Source organism: Mobula birostris, chromosome 2, assembly GCF_030028105.1.
Source record: "Mobula birostris isolate sMobBir1 chromosome 2, sMobBir1.hap1, whole genome shotgun sequence".
NCBI classification, from domain to species: Eukaryota; Metazoa; Chordata; class Chondrichthyes; order Myliobatiformes; family Myliobatidae; genus Mobula; species Mobula birostris.
Genome location: NC_092371.1, coordinates 208648410 through 208669461, shown reverse-complemented (window position 1 = coordinate 208669461; position 21052 = coordinate 208648410). Strand labels below are relative to the sequence as shown.

At 41.5% G+C, this 21052-nt stretch overlaps 1 protein-coding gene across 15 annotated transcripts in view; it reads left to right on the top strand.

Moving 5' to 3' along the window:
* The window catches only part of dnmt3ab (DNA (cytosine-5-)-methyltransferase 3 alpha b), a 514213-nt gene that overhangs the window by 455040 nt on the left and 38121 nt on the right, over positions 1 to 21052 (top strand). For 12 of the 15 annotated variants that reach the window (XM_072251369.1, XM_072251365.1, XM_072251366.1 and 9 more), the window contains 3 exons: positions 6644 to 6792; positions 15716 to 15816; positions 20176 to 20245. In XM_072251369.1, the coding sequence (XP_072107470.1) occupies positions 6644 to 6792; positions 15716 to 15816; positions 20176 to 20245 (320 nt within the window). Of the gene's footprint in view, positions 1 to 6643; positions 6793 to 15715; positions 15862 to 20175; positions 20246 to 21052 lie in introns of those variants that run through there. The other 3 variants (XM_072251371.1, XM_072251363.1, XM_072251377.1) reach the window with 2 other exon arrangements.

The following is a 21052-nucleotide window of genomic DNA, read 5'->3' as shown; positions in this document are numbered from 1 at the left end:
GCAGTTGCTTCCTTTGAACAGAAACAATTATACTGACAGCAGAGACACAGGGTGTGCAAAATGACTTAACTCCTGATTCCTCAAAGGTTTTCTTAGAGGTACTGGTTAATAGTGTGATAGGAAAGTGGCAGTTTGTCTGGATGAGCACTGTTCCAGTATCTGAAAGACACTTGACATGTTCCAGAGCAAAGCAGACTACTTAATAGGCAAACAACAGGAATTCTGCAGATGCTGGAAATTCAAGCAACACTCATCAAAGTTGCTGGTGAACGCAGCAGGCCAGGCAGCATCTGTAGGAAGAGGTGTAGTCGACGTTTCAGGCCGAGACCCTTCGTCAGGACTAGATAAGTCAGGACTTAATAGGCATTCCACCCGGCAGCCTGAAGTGCAAGGGCAGTATGTTAGATCATATGCAAGGTAAAGAAACCACTGCATACTTCTGCCTTCTGATTTTTTTTCCTGAGCTGTCTGGCTATTAGGCAACAATAAGAAGACTGGCTGAATGGCCTTGATGAAATCGCAAATGCCTTTATCTTGATAATGGACAGCTAATTCGTTCTTCAAGGGGGTTGCTGCAGCTTCCCCAGAGAAACCACTTCAAGAACAAGTAAACTATCGGAAGGCAGATTGCACTCTGCCATTACACCCTCAACTGCCCTTTGAACAGTGGTATCCAGAACCATAATGACAGCAATCTGAACTTAAACAATAATCATCTTGGTTCCTGCTTCAAACACAGATGTGGGGAGGCTTCTACTTATACTAGATTGGATTTGACAAGATGATTGTGTCTTATTATATCCATGATGAGAAGGATGGGTCCCACAGTCCCAAAAGATCCTGTGCAAGCTGGACCCATCACTCCTTAGCATTGCACTTACTTTACTATAGGGCTGCCAATGCACAAATATTTAATTCTGCATGCCCATCAGTCACTTTTCATCAGCTACTCTGTCATTGTTTTCACCTGAGCAAAATTCTGATGTGGAAATTACTCCTCCAGAGAGCTTGTGAGCCTCTGCAATTCTTTTCTCCAGAAAGGTATGAATATAGTCTAAGTTCAGGTAGACAGATTCTCAATTGTTAAAATAATTGAGGTTTGTAGGAAGAAGGGAGGCAGTCGATGAGGAACGCTAGATGCTTGATTTTACTGAATGTTGGAGTAAGCACAAGGGGCTGGCTGACTTATTTCTTATGGTCTTGTGGCCTTCATTTGTGTTCCAAGGTTCTGTAACAGAGGTCACAATCTCCTCTACTGTGGATTATGTACACTATTTCAGTGCCTTCGTTAAGCTACTGTCTACAGTACAGGAAGTGCACGCCTCTGAACTTGATACTTGAAAATGTCTGCTCCACAACAGTTGATGGATGTCCTCTTGCTGGAAAGCTGCTACATGTTAATTCTTGACCTGAGAAGAGAAAGGCACAAGGTGAAGTTATGACATAGGATGGGCTGCAAGGTAGAAGAAAGGCAATGTACTTCAGAAGAGATTATGAGACATGAGAAAGATGATTACACTTGAGGAAATCTGAAAGGCCAGCTGCTACAACTGCACCTTCATACCAGTTTCTGAAGTTGGCCAACCGAGCTGTAATTTTGTGCTGCTTTGGTTTGGTTCTGCACCATGGAGTGGAATAAGCAGTCGATGTTTTAGGTCAAAACCCTTCATTCTGGGCTGAAAAGGAAGGCAGCAGAAGGTTGGGGGAGGGGAAGGAGGACAAGCTAGCAGGTGATAGCTGAGGGAAAGGTAGGCAGATTAGGTGAACAGTGACAGCAGTAAAGGGCTGAAGAGGGACATGATGAGCAAGTGAAAAGAGAAGGGGTGGGATGGTAACCAGAATGGAGAATGCAAAAAGAGACAAGGGAGAGAGGGGTGTACTTACTGAAAGTCAGAAAAATTGATGTTGATGCCATCAGGTTGGAAGCTACCCAAACAGAATATGAAGTGTTGCTCCTTCAAACTGAGTTTGACTTCACTGTAGCAGGAGAGGAGGCCATGGATTGATATGTCTAGTGGTGTTGATGGGGCAGAGAATGCAGAGAAATTTATTTAGCCAGAGAGTGGTGAATTTGTGGAACTTGTTACCGTAGGCAGCTGTGGAGGACAAGTCTTTGGGTGTACTTAAGGCAGAGATTGATAGTTTCTTGATTGGACACGGCATCAAAGGTTACAGGGAGTAGGGCTGAAGAAGGGAGAAAAGGATCAACCATGATTGAATGGCAGAGCAGACTCGATGGGCCAAATGGCCTAATTCTGCTCCTATGTCTTATGGTATTACGACGGAATAGGAGGTTGAATTGAAATGAACAGCCACCAGGAGATCCTGCTCATTGTGGTGGACAAGGTGAAAGGGGTCAACAAAGCGGTCCCCCAGTCTATGTCAGGTTTCCTTGATGGAGAGGTGGCACCACTGGGAGCACTTGGTAGAATAGATTACCCCCAATAAACTCACAGGCAAAGTGTTGCCTTAACTGGAAGAATTGATAGGGCCCTGAGTAGTGGTGGGGGAGGAGGTGTAGGGAAAAGTGCTGCACTTTCACGGATATGTGTCAGGAGGAAGAACAGCAGGGAGGGACGAGTGGTCATAAAGAGCGATCTTTACAGAAAGCAGGGGAAGTGAAAGCTAAAGACATGCTTCGTGGTAAGGTCCCCTTGGAGATGCCAGGAGCTGCAGAGAGCAATGTGCTGGGTACAGAGGACAGTGGTATGTAAGGACAAGAGAACCTTAACCCCATTAAAATGGTAGGAGGATGGGGTAAGGGCAGATGAACAGGAAGTGGAGGCGATTTCATCAGAACCACCAAGGTGCCCATTCCTTCACATATCAACAAGATGCAAAAGCCTGTTAAATGCTACCATACTGTAATTACCACTATCTTCAACTGCATCTGACCATTCAATAAATTGCTTTGGCAATCACGGTCAATAGTGCTCATTAATCACCAAAATCCTGTCAACAGATTCAACGTGTACCCTGCACAAGATCTAACGACAGACTTTCATTGCACAGCCATTTTCCAGCACTATCCAACTTAGCCCTGGAAGCTAATTACCATCGGATGCTAATTTCAAATGGTCATTACAGTGTGAAGTGCTTTCTGATATCAATGGTTCATAAGATAAGTGGAAGCGCAGAGGATATTGGAGAAATTACTTTAGTCAGAGGGTGGTAAATCTGTGGAATTTGTTGCCACAAGCAGCTGTGGAAGCCAAGTCATTGGGTGTATTTAAGTCAGAGATAGACAGGTTCTTGATAAGCCAGGGCATCAAAGGGTATGGGGTGAAAGCAGGGGAGTGGGGATGACTGGAAGAATTAGATCAGCCCATGATTGAATGGTGGAGCAACTCGATGGGCCAAATGGCTGACTTCTACTCCTATATCCTATAGTCTTATGGTCTTATATTGATTAATAAAGCTTCTGTTAATGCATCACAGCAAAGAATTGATAGTTTACCTCAATATCTTGTATCTACTATTATCTCTCTGGTGCTTGCACAAGAGAGACATTCTTCACAGTTATCTGCACAGCAACTGTAGCAATAAAATGATCAATAGTGGGAATAAACTAATACATATTTTCAAATAATTATTGAGTTTGTTTCTTGTTCTTTGTTAAGCATTGTACCTCTGGTGACTGGTGCTCACGGGGGTATTGAGGAGTGATCTCTCAGGAATTACTGAAGGGAACCTGGGCTACATACTTTTTTGAGTAGACTGGATGAGAAGAGCCTAGAAATTACAAGAACATCTCATTTCTGTCAATTTTTGCCCTTTTCTCTAACCACATTTATCTATATTGATTGGCTGGCTTTGAGCTGGAAATGCTGAGAGTTGCCAGGGTATAGACAGGAGCCATTAAAGTCTGTGGCAGTCAATCCGGAGGCATTGTGGTTTTCACAAAAGTGTCATGGTGGTGTTTGAAATTGGGAATGGGGTTGAGGAAGATTCTGGGAGGTTAGGATACTAAATAGATTTTTCAGACCCGGAACTGGGACCTGAATAACAACATTACATGAAAGATCACTGGGCTGTTGGGGAAATAATAACAGACAGCAAATGGGAAACTGAGAACAAATGTGTACAGAAGTCTGGAAATTATGAGAAGGATTATCCCTGCACGCAGCCAAAGTGCGACACCTGCCCATTCACCTCCATTCAGGGCCCCAAACAGTCCTTCCAGGTGTTCCTGATGTGGCCTCCACGACATTGGTCAGACTTGTTGTGAATTGCGGGACCGCTTCATCGAGCATCTCCACTCCATCCGTCAAAAGCGGAACTTTGTGGCCAGTCATTTTAATTTCAGTTCCCATTCCCATTCCAACATGTCAGTCCATGACCTCCTCGTGCTAAGATGAGGCCACCCTCAGGGTGGAGGAGCAACATCTTATATACTGTCTAGGTAGCTTGCAACCTGATGGCATGAATATCGATTTCTCCTTTCCGGTACAAGAAAAAATTCCTTCCCTCTTCTTTCATTCCCCACTCTGGCCTTTTGCCTCTTCTCACCTGCCTATCACCTCTCCTTGGGTCCCTTTCTCCTATGGTCCCCTCTCCTCTCCTATCAGATTCCCTCCGCTCCAGCCCTTTACCTTTCCCACCCACATGGCTACAACTATCACCTTCTAGCTATCTTCCTTCCCCTCCCCCCACTCTTGTATTCTAGCATCTTTCCCCTTCCTTTCCAGAGCTGAAGAAGGGCCTCGGCCCAAAACATTGACTGTTTGTTCATTTCTATAGATGCTGCCTGACCTGCTGAGTTCCCTCAGCATTGTGTTTGTGTTGCTCTGGATTTCCAGCGTCTGCAGACTTCCTCATGTTGAAGGTTATGGAGGAGGTCTGGTTTGATCAGGACAACGGGCAGTTAATTGGAAGTGAGCCGAGGACAGGTGCCAGGATGTGGTTGGTGGCTAGTTGATGAAGTGTATTCAAGGAGACAGACTTTTGTCCTCGTTGTCTGTCTGATTTGGCTGTTGCTGCCTCCCTCTGGCTGCTGGATATCTTGGGTCCTAGGAAATCACCATCTTTAAATAGCTACCAAAGTCAGAGTAATGCAATCATGCATCATATTATCGTGGAGCTGCTTCTCCAGAGAGGTGAACATAATGCACCAATGTTTAAACTGACAGAGGCTCATTTGGGGTGAATTAGGGCTGAGTTTTGTAATTTTACTGATTTAACCTGCACCTCATCCATGATTCTGCTCTTCTGCATGTTGCTTATACCCTGTTTATCATAAAAAGTATTCACTGCGAGTGTGAGGATAAACGTCATCTTGTGCACTATGGTTTGCACACAAGTTCAATACTGAAATTCTGTCTTGATAATTAGACCTAATGACAGAGAAAAAGGAGCTAGTACGCTCCTGGGGTATGTGACAAATAAACTCTTCTCGGGCTTCCAGCCAGGTACAGGTATCAATTATAACCGATGATTCAATGACAAACTCTGTCATTTTCTTCAGAGATGATGCTTGGGCATGCCTAGTCCGGTGGTATTTATACCCCTGTAGTCCTTCCTTCCTGACTGGTTAGTCACCATCCAATCAGGTTTCTGCTCTCCCACCATGTTTAATATCAAATCCCAGTTCTTACTTAGAGCAAGAACTTCGACTTTGTTAAAATTCATCTCCTGTAGTTTTACTTCAATGTCTTCTTTCACCAGGTGGTCCCAAAAGCCATTGGCACAGTACAGTAGTTTTGTGCCATCGAAGTCAATCCTATGGCCATTGTGAATGCAATGTTCTGCTGTCGCCGATTTCTCCGGGTAACCCAAACAATTACACCTCCTGTGCTCCTTGATGCAGGATTCCACCGTGTGTCCCGTCTGGCTGATGTACGCTGCTCCGCATTCACAGGGAATCCTGTAAACACTTGAGTCCCAGGTCATCCTTGACCCGCATAAGCTGTGATTTGAGCTTCCTTATGGGTTTGTGGATGGTATTAATCTGGTACTCTTCAGGATCCTGGCGATCCTACCAGAAACCGTGGAAATATAGGGAAGACAGGCGGTAGCGATTGATTTCACCTCGTCGTTAGGTTCCCCAGAGCAGTATATATTGGACAAGACAGGACACATAGTGGAAACCCGCATCAAGGAGCACAGGAGGTGTATCCGTTTGTGTTACCCAGAGAAATTGACAGTAGCAGAACGTTGCATTTGCAATGGTCATAGGATTGACTTCGGCAGCACAAACTGCTGTGGCTTTTGGGACCAACTGGGAATGGAAGCCATTGAAATAAAGTTAAAGGAATAGAAGTTTAACAAAGATGAAGGTCTCACTTAAGTAAGAACTGGAATTCGATTGTAAACAAGGTGAAGAGCAGAAACCTGATTGGATGAGGACTAACCAGTCAGGGGGGGTGGACTACAGGCTATAAACACCACTGGACTAGACGTGCCCAGGCATCATCTCTGATGAAAATGAGAGAATTTGTCATCAAAAAGTCAGTTAAAACCGATACCTTTACCAAGCTGGAAGCCTGAGAAAAGTTTATTGACTATGACAGAGTTTCAGACCAGACGCTGATTGTTGTAGAACACAGACGTTTTGAGATACGACAAGTACTTGAAACAGGTTTCTGTTGTTTTAAGGTGTCCAATAAAACAGCTATCACTGTGTTATTTTTTATTTACCTTTTAGAGGGCACTGGCCGCCTGTTCTTTGAGTTTTACCGTCTACTTCATGAAACAAGACCCAAAGATGGAGACAACAGGCCATTCTTCTGGCTGTTTGAAAATGTGGTGGCAATGGGAGTCAGTGACAAGAGGGACATCTCGCGCTTTCTAGAGGTCAGTTTCTTGAAAGCAAATATTTTCTTGAGTCCTATCAGATAAAATTATGAAATGACATTGCTGTTTACTCAATCAAAAATAATTACTGTGCATATATTTTATTTATACACTTTTTAAAGATATGGATCTAATAAAAATAATATATAATAAATGTAAATTGTGAAGAACTAAAATTGGATACTATCACCTAGCCTAATATGCATTTCACAGTTGTAGTTCAAAACACTGAATTAACACAGCTAAATTGTCACAGGACTCATCTTTTTAGTTGCATATTGTTGCTGCTTCTTAAAGACCAGGAAGAGACAAAGCGGTGTTAAGAAGGTTTAGATAATCATATATACCACAATGCAAATGGAAAGTTTTCCTGCCATCTTGTCAGAACTGTCAGGTCACCATTCATTCGAGAATACTCCCCTATTAGTGGAGAACAAGCAACATAGGTGACAACAAGGCTTCACTTCCTGATGAGCTCAGTGCCTTCTATGCTGACTTTGACCATCAAAATATGGAGGAACCAGCATGAGCTCCCACAGCCCCAAATGATACTGTGATTTCAGTCTCTGAGGCCAACATGCAAGTATCCTTCAGGAGGGTGAATCCACAGAAAGCATCCGGCCCAGACGGAGTACCTGGCCAAGTACTAAAAACCTGTACTGATCGACTGGCTGGAGTGTTCACTGAGATCTTTAACTACCTCGGCAGTCTGAGGTACCACCTGCTTCAAGCAGACTTCGATTATACCGGTCCCTAAAATGTGCAACTTGCCTCAATGATTATTGTCCAGTAGCACTTAAATGCACTGTGATGAAATATTCTGAGAACAGCTGGTGATGAAATATATCAACTCCTGCCTGAGAAGCAACTTAGATCAGCTTCAATTTGCTGACCAGAGCAAGAGGTCCACAGCGGATGCCATCTCGTTAGCTTTTCACTCAAAATGTATTTACAGAAAGTATTGGATACAGCCCAGCCCATCTTTGGTAAAGCCCTCCCACCATTGAGCACATCTACATGAAATGCTCTCAGAGGAAAGCAGCATCTATCACCAGGTTCAGGAACAGTTATCACCCCTCAACCATCAAACTCCTGAACCAAAGGGGATAACTTCACTCATCTTCACTTGCCTCATCATTGAACGTTGCCACAGTCTATGGACTCAATTTCAAGGACTCTTCACCTCATGATCTCAACATCTATTAATTAATTAATTAATTAGTTCTTTCTTTCTTTCTTTTTGTATTTGCACAGCTTGTTGTCTTTTCCTCACTAGTTGGTGCAGTCTTTCATTGATTGTGTTAAGGTTATTATTATTCTATTATGGATTTATTGAATATGCCTGCAAGAAAATGAATCTCAGGGTTGTATATGGTGACATATGTGTACTTTGTTAATAAATGCAATTTGAACCATGATCTGTGTTGCGATCAAAATTAATTATCTAACAAAAGATGACATACAGATAAAGGAATCAGTATTCCTTTACCTGTCAAATTAAAAACGTTCACATGATATCGGGGAATATGAGATTGTTCAAGGTGAGTAAATGGCTGTATTATTCATTCATGAATGAAGGAAGTGTAAACTATGGGAATTATTTTTAAGCCTTAGTATTATACCTTTACATGAAGGCTATATTTCATTCAAGTAAAAGGGTATACAAAGCAATCTACACAGCATAGTGAGACAATTCATTTATACGCTGCAGTCATATACCATTGTTCTTTCTTAAAGAAACTGGTTTTCAGTTATCAGAACAAGCTTTCTATAAAGCAACCCTGATCTCTGTAATGTATTTTTCCCATAATTTATTATCCATCATTATCCACTTACATATAGCTTTATAAATACAGTAACTCCGGCAATACTTATTGAGCCATACAATGTTTACAAAGAAGTGATATTTTTTAGTCTACCAGGCACAGCTGACTGATAACACGAAACCTGTTCTGTTCTCTAGAGGCGCAGTTCATTTTGTAAGGACATCACTTCCTGTAAATTTTCCTGTGTGGGTTTTGGTTCACTGTGAAGCCCACAGTTCAAGATAAGAGATCTCATTAAAAACTATGAAAAAGGTTTCCGTCTCGGGTGATTTTTGAGAAGTTGTTTAGCTCACTGCATTGCTGTGTGTAGATGCACAGTAAGGGCAATAGTGAACCATTGAATGATTCTGCACCTTGGAACAAAACGAAAGAGCAGTGGATAACTGAAGGTTTCAAATATAAATGAAGCATCATGCCCCCATCCGCTATTTTCATTCTTTGTGGACTTCATCTGCTGCCACACAGATATGCGAAATGACCCTAGTTTTGTGCTCTCAGCTTCCTGCAACACATCATTCAAAGAGAGTTCTCCAGTAAAAGCATGGAAGACCAGAACCCCTATCACAGTCAGCAAAGCTGCAGTAGAGAACTCTATCATGAACCCTGATAGACAACACCCTGTCCATAAGAACCCTCACCCATTATGGAAATACAGCGGTTTCAGAGAAAAACCTCCCGCAGACCGGAGATGCTTTCTTGTAGAGCGTTCAGTATGTCTCAAATGTGCTTCCACAGCACACCAAGCACTGAGTGCAGCGGTGACCAGCACATATCAGCAATTCCTTCAGGGCCGACACCTTGGGCTACAACTGGTTCCGACACACCCACAGCAGAGCACGGTGGGGAGCCAGCTGACCATCCATCAGATCTAGCTACTTCCTCACACACAGAGGTTTGTGGGAAAGGTTTCCAAGGCAACTCCTGCTCTAAAATAAGCCCAGTCAAATGGCCATCCAGAGCAAAAACTAAAGGCATATGTGATATCAGACGATCAAAGCAATGTGTCATTGGCAACATCAATATTCTTTGACATATTCAGTATTCAAAGTTCTGTTTTCCCTAAACACTCTAAAGACATATTCTGGAACATCAGAAGATACTGAACGAAGAGCCGGTGGAACTAAAAATGCAAACAACAGGAATTCTGCAGATGCTGGAAATTCAAGCAACACACATCAAAGTTGCTGGTGAACTCAGCAGGCCAGGCAGCATCTCTAGGAAGAGGTACAGTCGACGTTTCAGGCCGAGACCCTTCGTCAGGACTAACTGAAGGAAGAGTTAGTAAGAGATTTTCAAATCAAAATATCTTACTAACTCTTCCTTCAGTTAGTCCTGATGAAGGGTCTCGGCCTGAAACGTCGACTGTACCGCTTCCTAGAGATGCTGCCTGGCCTGCTGCGTTCACCAGCAACTTTGATGTGTATTGCCGGTGGATGTTATGGAGTCAATAAGGGGGAGAGGGGTTTGGGTCCAATTACCCTTGCCAACCCTCTGAGTGCAGCCAGATTCCCAGCAACAGGGGTGAAATCCTTGAATGACCATGCGGTCATTCACATCTTAAGGACATAGCTGACAAGGTTCCCCCACTTGAAATTTCTGCTGAGATTCTCCTGTTGCTCAGCAGAGTCACCATGATTGGCACATTTCACCCTATGCCCAATAACTGGACCTGGTTTGGCTCATGGTGGATGAAGTCTGCCTGGATAGTACTCATCAGCCCACCATCAGAACACTTAAATGTCCTGGAAAGCAAGCACCTAAGACATTTCAGACCCTGTGAGAGAGGAATCCATATGAAAGAGAAGATTGTAGGTAAGCAAACCAAGCACCCTGAAATACTTACCTTTGCTCAACCAGATTTAGGCAAGCTGGTTGTCGGTCACTCAGGAGATGAATATAAGCCAGCACCTTCCGTCAAAGATGAAGTCTTCCTTGAAATCATGAATAAATAGTTTTCCAACAATGAGTCAAACAGCTGGGTAACTCCTCTTCCTTTCCACTCTCCACAACTGCTATCAACCAACAGACAGGAGGTCCACAGTGGACTCATATCCCTCAGTCACACATTGAGAAGGAAACCAGAAATGAAAGCTCGTTACATGGAGTTCATGGAGACACCCTTCAGGAACAATCATGATCTATCAGATCCCAAAAATGAAAGCTGGTACCTGCCCAACTTTGGTATTTAACACTCCCATAAACAAGGACAAGTACCAATCGCAAACACGAGGAAATCTGCAGATGCTGGAATTTCAAGCAACACACATAAAAGTTGCTGGTGAATGACACATAAAAATTGCTGGCGAACGATGAAGGGTCTTGGCCCGAAACATCGACTGTACCTCTTCCTAGAGATGCTGCCTGGCCTGCTGCGTTCACCAGCAACTTTTATGTGTGTTGCTACAAATACCAATCATCTTTGATTCAAGTCTTTTCTAATGCACATCACTGAACAATGTGCTCTTGCTAGCTCCAGGTCTCAGAAGCAGTCTATTCGGGGTTAGCATGTACTTCAGAACTGAGGCTGTTGCAGTGGTGGTAGACATTGAACAAATGTACAACAGCTTCCTAGTGAGAGAGGATCATCAAGACTACCTCAGGTTGTAAGCAACACACACAAAATACTGAAGAAACTCAGCAGGTCAGGCAGCATCTATGGAAATGGACTAACAATTGAAGTTTTGGGCTGAGACCCTTTTTCATGACTGGAAATTAAGGGGGAAGATGACAGAATAAAAGGGTGGAAGGAAGAGAAGGAGGATAGCTAGAAAGTGATAGGTGAAGCCAGGTGGGTAGGAAAAGTAAAGGGCTGGAGAGAAAGGAGTCAGATAGGAGAGGAGAGTGGACCATAGGAGAAAGGGAGGTAACCCAGGGGAAGGTGATAGGCAAGTGAAAAGAGGTAAGGGGGGTCTTAAGGACATAGCTGACAAGATCCCCCACTTGACTTTTCTGTTGAGATTCTCCTGTTGCTCAGCAGAGACACCATGATTGGCACATTTCACCCTAAGCCCAGTAACTGGACCTGGGTTGGGTCATAGTGGGTGAAGTCTGCAAGTGAGAAGAGGTAAGGGACCAGAGTGGGGTATAGAAGCGGGGGGAGCAGGTGGAATTTTTTTTTACCAGAAGGAGAAATCAATGTTCATGCCATCAGGTTGGAGGCTACAAAGAAGAACTATAAGGTGTTGCTGCTCCATCCTGAGGGTAGCCTCATTGTGGCACAAGAAGGGACCATGAACCAACATGTCAGAACGTGAATGGGAATTGGAAATAAAATGTTTGGCCACTGGGAAGTTCCACATTTGGTGGATGGAGCGGAGATGAAGCAGACTCCAAGTTTAAAACGGGTCTGACTAATGTGGAGGAAGCCACTTCGGGAGCACAATAGATGCGCAGGTGAAATGTTGCCTCACTCAGAAGGACTGTTTGGGGCCCTGAGTGGAGGTGAAAGAGGAGGTATGGGGACAGGGGTCGTACTTTGGCCATTTGCAGGATTTCCTAAAGGTTAACTTGCAGGTTGAGTCAGTGGAAAGGAAGGAAATGCAATGTTAGCATTCATTTCAAGAGGATATACAAGTAAGGGTGTAATGCTGAGGCTTTGCAAGGCATTGGTCAGACTGCATTTGGAGTATTGAGCAGTTTTCGGTTCCTTATCTCTGAGAAGATGTGCTGGCATTGGAGAATGTCCAGAGGAAATTCATAAAAATGATTCTGGGAATGAAGTGGTTAACATATGAGGAGCGTTTGATGACTCTGGGCATGTACTTGCTGGAGTTTAGAGGAATGAGGGGTGTCTCTTTGAAGTCTATTGAATATTGAAAGGCCTAGACAGAGTGGATAAGGAGAGGATGTTTCCTATAGTGGGTGAGTCTAGGACCAGAGGGCATAGCCTCAGAATAAAGGGATGTCCATTTTTCAAGCTGGAGATCACTTACCAGAGCATTTGCCCAGCTCTTACATATTGTCCATTCCTTTACCAGAGTAGCCAATGGCAGCCTTTGCAATGGTTGGCACATTTGTAAGTAATCTCTCAGTGCAGAGCAGATGAATTGGGAAAAGGTTAGAATTCTTCTTCTTGTTCAAAGAGAGGTTTGTGCAGAGAAGTGCAGTGCATTGCAAAGCAGTAATTGCTCCCAAAACAATGTTCCCTTAGTAAACCATGCCCCTTTCTTGACTGAGGGGCTACTGCAAGTTGGAGGAAGTATTAATGCACAACTCGCTTCAGAGGTAACTCACCCAATCATTATTCTAGGTAAGCTCCATGTCTCCTCGCTGCTCATTAGACATTACATCGAGCAAGTATGTCATCAAGGCCAGCATTTTCGAGGTAAAAACGGTTAAAGACTGTGCAGTAAGGCTGTTAGCAAGTCTAGACTCTGAAACTATTCTTCTTTTGCCAAAGATAATAAAATGATCGTTTGACTTTTAGTTTCAGAAATTAAGTTTGACATCCTATGGATGCCAGGCAGGGAGTGTTCAGGCTTCTAGCTGCACAGTTCATTTTGTATGAACATCACTTCCTGTACATAAGCTGTCTTTATATCTTTTCCTTTGCGGGTTTTGATTCGATTTGAACCACACAGTGAAAAGACATGCATCTCCATCCATTCTTTATTTGCCCTTGAAACAGTAATATCTTTTTACAAGTAAGAGATCTCATTAAAAACCTAGAAGAAAGCTTCCACCTTGGGTGATTTTGAGAAATTATTTAGCTCACTGCATTGCTCTGTATCGATGCCCAGTAAGGGCAGTAGAAACCCATTGGGTGATTTTGTACCTTTGACCTGGTTTAAAAAAGAATGTATTTCTGTAAAACAAGATTTTAATGATATAAGATTTCAGTGAAAAGAAATAGAGGGACTAGACCATATGACCCTTCAAGCATGTTCCAATGTTCACAAGGACATGGTTGATCTTTTTCCAGTTCCATCACTTTTGCCATATCCCTTGATTCCCTTAATATGCAGGAATTGATTGATCTCTGTTTTTAATAAACATTATTAAGCACATGTAGCCATTCAACATATAGAATTCCAAGCACTCACCTGCCACTGGGTTAAAAAAAATACTCTCCCCCATCAAATTCTCAAACTGCTCCTGCTGGTCTTAAACTCCACAGAATGGAGAAACACCTTCCCTGCATAATCCTATCAAGCCCTTTAAGAATTTTCCAATTTTGAGTGAATTTTTCTAAATTCCACTGAATACTGTCCTGGTCTACCCAATCTCTCTTCATGTAGTGCAAGCTTGCCATTCCAGGAACTAGTCCAGTGGTTCTTATAGCAAATATATCCCTTCTTTGGAAAGGAGAACAGAACTATACACAATACTCCAGGTATTTTCTATACATGTCCTAACCAGTTGCAACAGGACTTCTTTACTCCTATGTTCATTTGTATAATAGCAGCTAATACACTGGTTGCTCACTTAATTACTCCCAACACTTGCATATTTTCTTCCAGCAAGATTCAATATACAAGAATTGTAGATACTTTAGAACATTAATCCTACCCAATCTCTCACCATTAGACAACTGCTCTGTTTTTCTGTTACCCAAGTGCACCTCACTTTTTCCACATTATATTCCATGTGCCATTTTCTCATCCACTCACGTAGTTTGTTAATAACCTCTTGAAGCTACTTTAAATCTTCCTCTATTTTCAGAAACCCACCTAGTGTGGTATCATCAGCATATCGGAAATACACTGTTTCATCTCCCTGGTCAAACTTGTTGATACAGATTGTGAATAGATAGAGCCCAGCTTCCAATTCCTGTGGGGGCCCCATTATTCATAGCCTGCCAATCTGAGACAATATATTCTTTGTCATTTTTTGCTTTCTACCCAATAGATTGCCAACTATTTCATGAATTTTGACTTCTGGTAAGATGGTGGTATTCTTGGACGTAGTGGCGTCTCAGGGGCTAGCCAAAGTTTTTTTCGCTGTTGGAGTAGACTTACAGTACCCAAAGTTCCTGGAGTCCAGCATTGTTTTGCGATAATAAAAAATGGTCTGGCAGGCTGTAATACCAGTATTTCAGATCAGGAAATATGAATATCATGAACAAAGTTAGTGGATTTAACAACACGCTGGAGGAACTCAGCAGGTCGGGCAGCATCCATGGAAATGAACAGTCAACGTTTTGGGCTGAGACCCTTCGTCAGGACTGAAGAGGGAGGGGGCAAGGGCCCCTCCCTCTTCAGGGCCCCTGCTCCCTCCCTCTTCAGTCCTGATGAAGGGTCTCGGCCTGAAACGTTGACTATTCGTTTCCACGGATGCTGCCCGACCTGCTGCGTTCCTCCAGCGTGGTGTGCGTGTTGCTTTGACCCCAGCATCTGCAGAGTATTTAGTGGATTTAACAAAACTGACCTTGTCTCCATAACATTGTTAAAGGTTGCCTACAAGGAGCTATTCACCTCTTGTTGTTGACCTCTGCCAGAAGGCAATGAATTCAGCTGTATGCCTAGCACAACTATGTTGGATTAACAGTCATGGGAAAAAACATACTTGTGTTCTTCATGGGCATTGTTAATGACCAGAACCTCATGCTAATAGTATAATTGTATACACTGGAATTTAGAAGGATGAGAGGGGATCTGATTGAAACATATAAGATTATCAAGGGATTGGACACGTTAGAGGCAGGAAACATGTCCCCGATGTTGGGGGAGTCCAGAACCAGAGGCCACAGTTTAAGAATAAGGGGTAGACAATTTAGAACGGAGTTGAGGAAAATCTTTTTCACACAGAGGGTTGTGGTTCTGTGGAATGCTCTGCCTCAGAAGGCAGTAGAGGCCAATTCTCTGGATTCTTTCAAGAAAGAGTCAGATAGAGCTCTTAAAGATAGCAGAGTGAAGGGATATGGGGAGAAGGCAGGAAAAGGATACTGATGTGGAAGATCAGCCATGATCACAGTGAATGGTGGTGCTGGCTCGAAGGGCTGAATGGCCTACTCCTGCACCTATTGTCTATTGTCTAATAGGTCAAATTGGTGTTATGGAATGGGAAAGGTGACAAGGGAAGATAGAAGTTTTCACTGAAAGTGCCTTTGTTCAGTTTCATGAAATTAATAAATTTATTTTTCCTCTTCTTTTTAATAGTGTAATCCCGTGATGATTGACGCCAAGGAAGTTTCCGCTGCCCACCGAGCCCGATACTTCTGGGGTAACCTTCCTGGTATGAACAGGTTGGTGAAAGAACGGTGAGGGAGCCATACTGAGAATTAGCCAGTGGACAGCATGACACAGTGAGACTCAGTAGAATATTCTATCCATGGGCAAAGAACCTCTTGTGATGGAGCATAGATATCCATTTGACTCTAGTTTTAATTCTCTGCTTTTTTCCTCTGCAAAGCTCCTTTTGGCAAGGAATATCCTGTTCTGTGTGTATGCCCTCTACATTCTGAATACCAGATAGGTTGTATGTTGATACTTATTGGTCATATTTCCTATTCCTGAAAAGGATGCCCATCTCTGAAGTATATTCTATCTTGACTATGATCTGGTGAAATTCTTTGGCAAGTTGAAAGGAATAGTGAAGACTGAAACTGTTAAGTTCTTGCACACTAGTTAAGCTTAAACTGTCAGTGTTTCCAATTACTGTATTTGACTACATCTTTTATATTTTCATCCATTATGCCTAACAACACATTTTCAGATCCTAAAACACAGTGTAGCATGTGTGTATCACTGGAGATATATTTGTGGTTAAGAGTTGAAGAACTTCTTAAAATCAGCATATTTTATAAATAAAAACAGGAAGTACTAGAAACATAAAGAAGGCCAGGCAGCACCTATGGATGGAAATCAGAGTTTACTGAGAACCAAACATGTTCTACAAATCCTTTAAAGATTTCCATAATTAATCCAATTCTCATGATGGGCATTCTGATGATTTGTAAGGCTGAACATTTTGAATTATAAAGGAACAATGAGAAGATCTGCTCATCTTGATAGTACACCTTGATAAAGGCAATTACAGGACCGCCTTACTTTTTATAAAAAGATGTTGGTGAAAACTTTTAAAAAATTACCGATAGGTGATGGATAGGCACTGAAATAATTCTCACAATTCTGTGTGGCTGACTAATCCACAGATCTATGCATACCAACCAACTTAATGAAAACATCAACAAAAATCAACCTTCTTCTGTCGTAAATCACAGGAATTCAATGGAACTGAATCCCTCATTTCTGACTTACGTGTCTGTTTCGCCTCCTTTCACTGTTTCTCTATCTTTCTATCTCTCAAGTTTTCATTGGTTCCTTGGAGTAATGTTTAACTTTTTCCATAAGCCTAAAAAAGGAAAACTCAGATCAGCTCTCCGCCATGTCTATTATTCTCAATGAACTCTGTGGATGAATATCACATTTTTGATTATTATCTCTATGCATCTCAATATAATTCTGAGATTTTCTCTCTTTCTTTCTCTATTCTTACATGGTTCCTTCATCTTATTTTTCCACACTGCAAAGCTACAATGGAAAATGCTGTGAATTGTCCTGCAAATGTTTTTGCTGCAAAGCATGCATTTGTGTTCATGTGGCTTGGTTTGTATCCTGGAAGGGTTCTCATTGCCACAAAAATAATTTACTAATTGTCAGTCATCTCGTCTTGCTGCACAGTAGAGAGCAAATGCCCAAAATCATGCTCTCAAGCCCAGTGCCTTGGTATATATCATTTCAGTTTTGACTCCCTGCGCCAGTTTTCTCCTGTTCCGTCTTTTGCCCTTAGAGTCTCTGAGGTATATTTCAATGGGCTTTTAAAATCCTTCTCATCATTATTTTAGTGTTAACACTTCTAAAATTATACCTCTACAATAAATGCTAATTTCATATTGTGATTTAAGAGGTGTTGTTTCATTTCTTTGATTCATATGCTAAAATAGTCTGTATTTAATTTTTTTAAACATGAACACTAGAAGAATTAGGCACTAAATTGAAGAACACTCAGATATGAGAGCTGGGATCGGAATGAGCAATAAAGCCACATTGGTTTGAGCTGGAGGAGAGTGGCCACAATATTCAGGCTGCTGCCTCATTACTGCAGTTTCAGCAACCATCCAGTTCTAACCATGTTAATCATGACAGTTGTGGTTCAATTAGTCATTCAACACCTGAACAAATAGCTTCAGATTCAAGTCCACTGACGGCATACTGACTTATTACTTTCTGAGAAAGACACTGCTTATAGATAAAGTCAAATGATGCCTATTTCCTTAAATATAGATTATGTATATAAATATGTATTTGTTATGAAATGAATATCATGTTTATAATTCACTCATATTTCTAAGTGCTAGGATTGGCAAAGGAGGAGTGTTGAGGGGCGAAGGGAGATGTAGGAATTTCGAAGTGGGAGAAATATAGAGGAGTCAGTATGATTTTAAATTTGCTGTTTCTATTCCTTATATGTCATAGGGTCATTTTACTGACCTACAGAACAGCTTACAAAATAATGAAATAATCCATTTCAGAGAGAGAACCATGCTGTTTGTAAGATTGTCAGCCTCAAGAGTTCAGTGTATATTCCTCCTCATTCAGTAGCATTTGCTCTATTTCTGACAGACTTAACACCCTTAATTCAGGGTGCCTTTTCCAGAAGCTGAGAGACTTCCACCCTCTACAGCACTGATACTCCTTAGGAGAGCAATCCAAAAGAAATAGCTTGAAAAAAAGAGTTTCTAAACTTTTCTTAAAATGGAGAAGTTCTGTTTTTGGCTTTTCCATTCATTTCATCTCCTCAGCGTGTATGAAATATCTGCATACTTCATGCATTTATTATACCACTGGCTTATAATGTGAGCATCTTCTTCTACTAATGCCACACTTACATATTGTACCTCAAGCCAAAATGAATTTTCTTAAGGTCTCATGCTTCTACAGTGCCACATTTGGCAGCTTTCTTCTTTGACTTCTTTCGCAAAGGTTTGGGAATTGGATGGTCTGATTAAGTCAAGAAAGTGTTCACATTCCAATTCATTCAAAATTTCAATTGTGAATTAATTCATCTTGTTCTGACCTTTGTCAACGATGGTGCTGAGGGAAATGTGATGTGGTAGAATTATACGATCCTTGGATAAGAGCTCCAATTAAAAAATAGAACAATTAGGTCTTTACTGCTAAGAATAGATCTTTTAGTAGGTGACTTTATTTGGTCAACTATAAGTACAAATAGAGCAGTGCTCAGAAGAATAACTTATTGACATCAAATAAAATACTTGGCATCTGCTATTATAGTTTGGATGCAGTGGTGTGTTTAGCCATGTGGAATAATTCAACAGCCCATCCTTATTTATAAGAACTTACTCTTTCCTTTTGTAAAATCAGCTTCTCAGTGTCCCTTTGCTTATCGGGCACTAGCTCCTCACTAAGTCACCAAGGGGCCATCCTTCCCGTATAAAAAAAAAAGGTATCTGATATCTTTTTATCAGATACTTGTCTCAACAAAGTATTATCTTAAACCTCAAATCATTTTGAAAAACACAGCTCATTTAGAAATTACCTGTTTGGTGATGTTAAGACTAATTGTAAAACATAGAAAACCTGCAGCACAATACAGGCCCTTCAGCCCACAAAGTTGTGCCGAACATGTCCCTACCTTAGAAATTACTAGGCTTACCCATAGCCCTCTATTTTTCTAAGCTCCATGTACCTATCCAAAAGTCTCTTAAAAGACCCTATAGTATCCACCTCCACCACCGTTGCCAGCAGCCCATTCCACGCACTCACCACTCTCTGCGTAAAAAACTTACCCCTGACATCTCCTCTGTACCTACTCCCCGGCACCTTAAATCTGTGACCGCTTGTGGCAACCATTTCAGCCCTGGGAAAAGCCTCTGACGATCCACACAACCAATGCCTCTCATCATCTTATACACAATTGTAATGCTGAATATTTGAAAACACTAACTCAGCATTAACTAGTGATTAAGTCTGGGACTTCTTGGTAAATTACTGCTTGAATCAAGAAATTTAAATTCCTTATTTGATTTTATGAAAGTTCATAACTGTTTTTGTTATGAGGAAATAAATTACTTCAAAAGTAGTTAAGCAGCCAAGAGTTTTTGCAAGTTCTTACTAATTTAGCTGGAGTTCAGAATTGATGGCTACTTCTTGCACAAATAAGGAAGACAGTTGTGTCTTTACATTTGGCGCCAATTACATGTTAGCAATACCTCTTTAGTTTATTTGTGCAATTCGTATGTACTAACATAACCATATTTTCCAAGTCTCCACTTTTCTTGAGACAATTATTGTTCATTGTTCATTCATAATCACCATGCAGACTTGATATTTCATCAGTTATAGAAAAAAGAAACAAAATTACCACACAGCACAGTTTGGTATCCAACTTGCCTTGGAAACATGTAATTGATGTTTACAATGAGGGCTGAAAGATAATTTGGTAAATACAACAGTAGCAGCCGTTGATATTTGCCCACTTATAGGCTCTTGACCCAGTGTTTTGAACTGTAAAATGTGTTTTGAATTAATGTCATCTGACTGTCACTGGTCATAATGTGATAGTAGAAAACTGATCAACTCTTCTTTTTTTTTAGACCACTGGTTGCCATGTATAATGATAAACTTGATCTTCAGAACTGTCTTGAGCATGGCAGGACAGCAAAGGTTAGTACAAATTATCTGTACTTAGTTTTATATTGTTGGATTGAATCATGGGGGAGACCTTGCAACCATCACAGGCAATCAATTCTAAGATGATTAAAAATTGAAATCACATGGTGTATTAATTTCTCTCCTACACTTTTGTTCATGCAGCTGTCCACAATCTCTTCCTAACAAGCTGATAAAGTAGTCTCCAGTCTCTTTTGACATTTATGTCTGTTTACTAGGAGATAAGAATATGGCATCCATTTTCCCATCTCCTTTGCAGAAATACTGTATATTAATTCACTGGCTGCTATATAATAAATCCAAGTTCCTCTGTGCCCAGGGAGAGATCCCAGGCGAAGACTTCTATTAAGAAATAAGTAGCCTGGTATTAGACTGCAGCAACGTAGGACTGAACTAGTGCAGTGCTGATTTAACTACCTGGGACTTGGTGGTATTATGCTCTACTGAACAGAGTGCTTGAGAGGAGTTTTTAAATTTAACCAAAATCATGTGCCACACTGACAGATCTGATTAGGTGCTCAAAATCATATTCAACATTTTATTTGGTGGATTGGGCAGGATTAAATGCATACAGAGTCTATTCATGTTAGTTACTTTTGGCCACCTTGCCACTTAGCAACAGAGTTCCATGATCCCAGGGGAAACTGATAACAACATAATAATATGGAGGGTTCATGTCTTCCTTATAGAATAAGCTATATTACAAGATAAAAGAAAAGTGTTTTACAGTTAATTTTTATGAGGATTCCAACAATTTCAGTTTTGAAATATGATGTTTGGCAACATTGTCTAATATTTTCA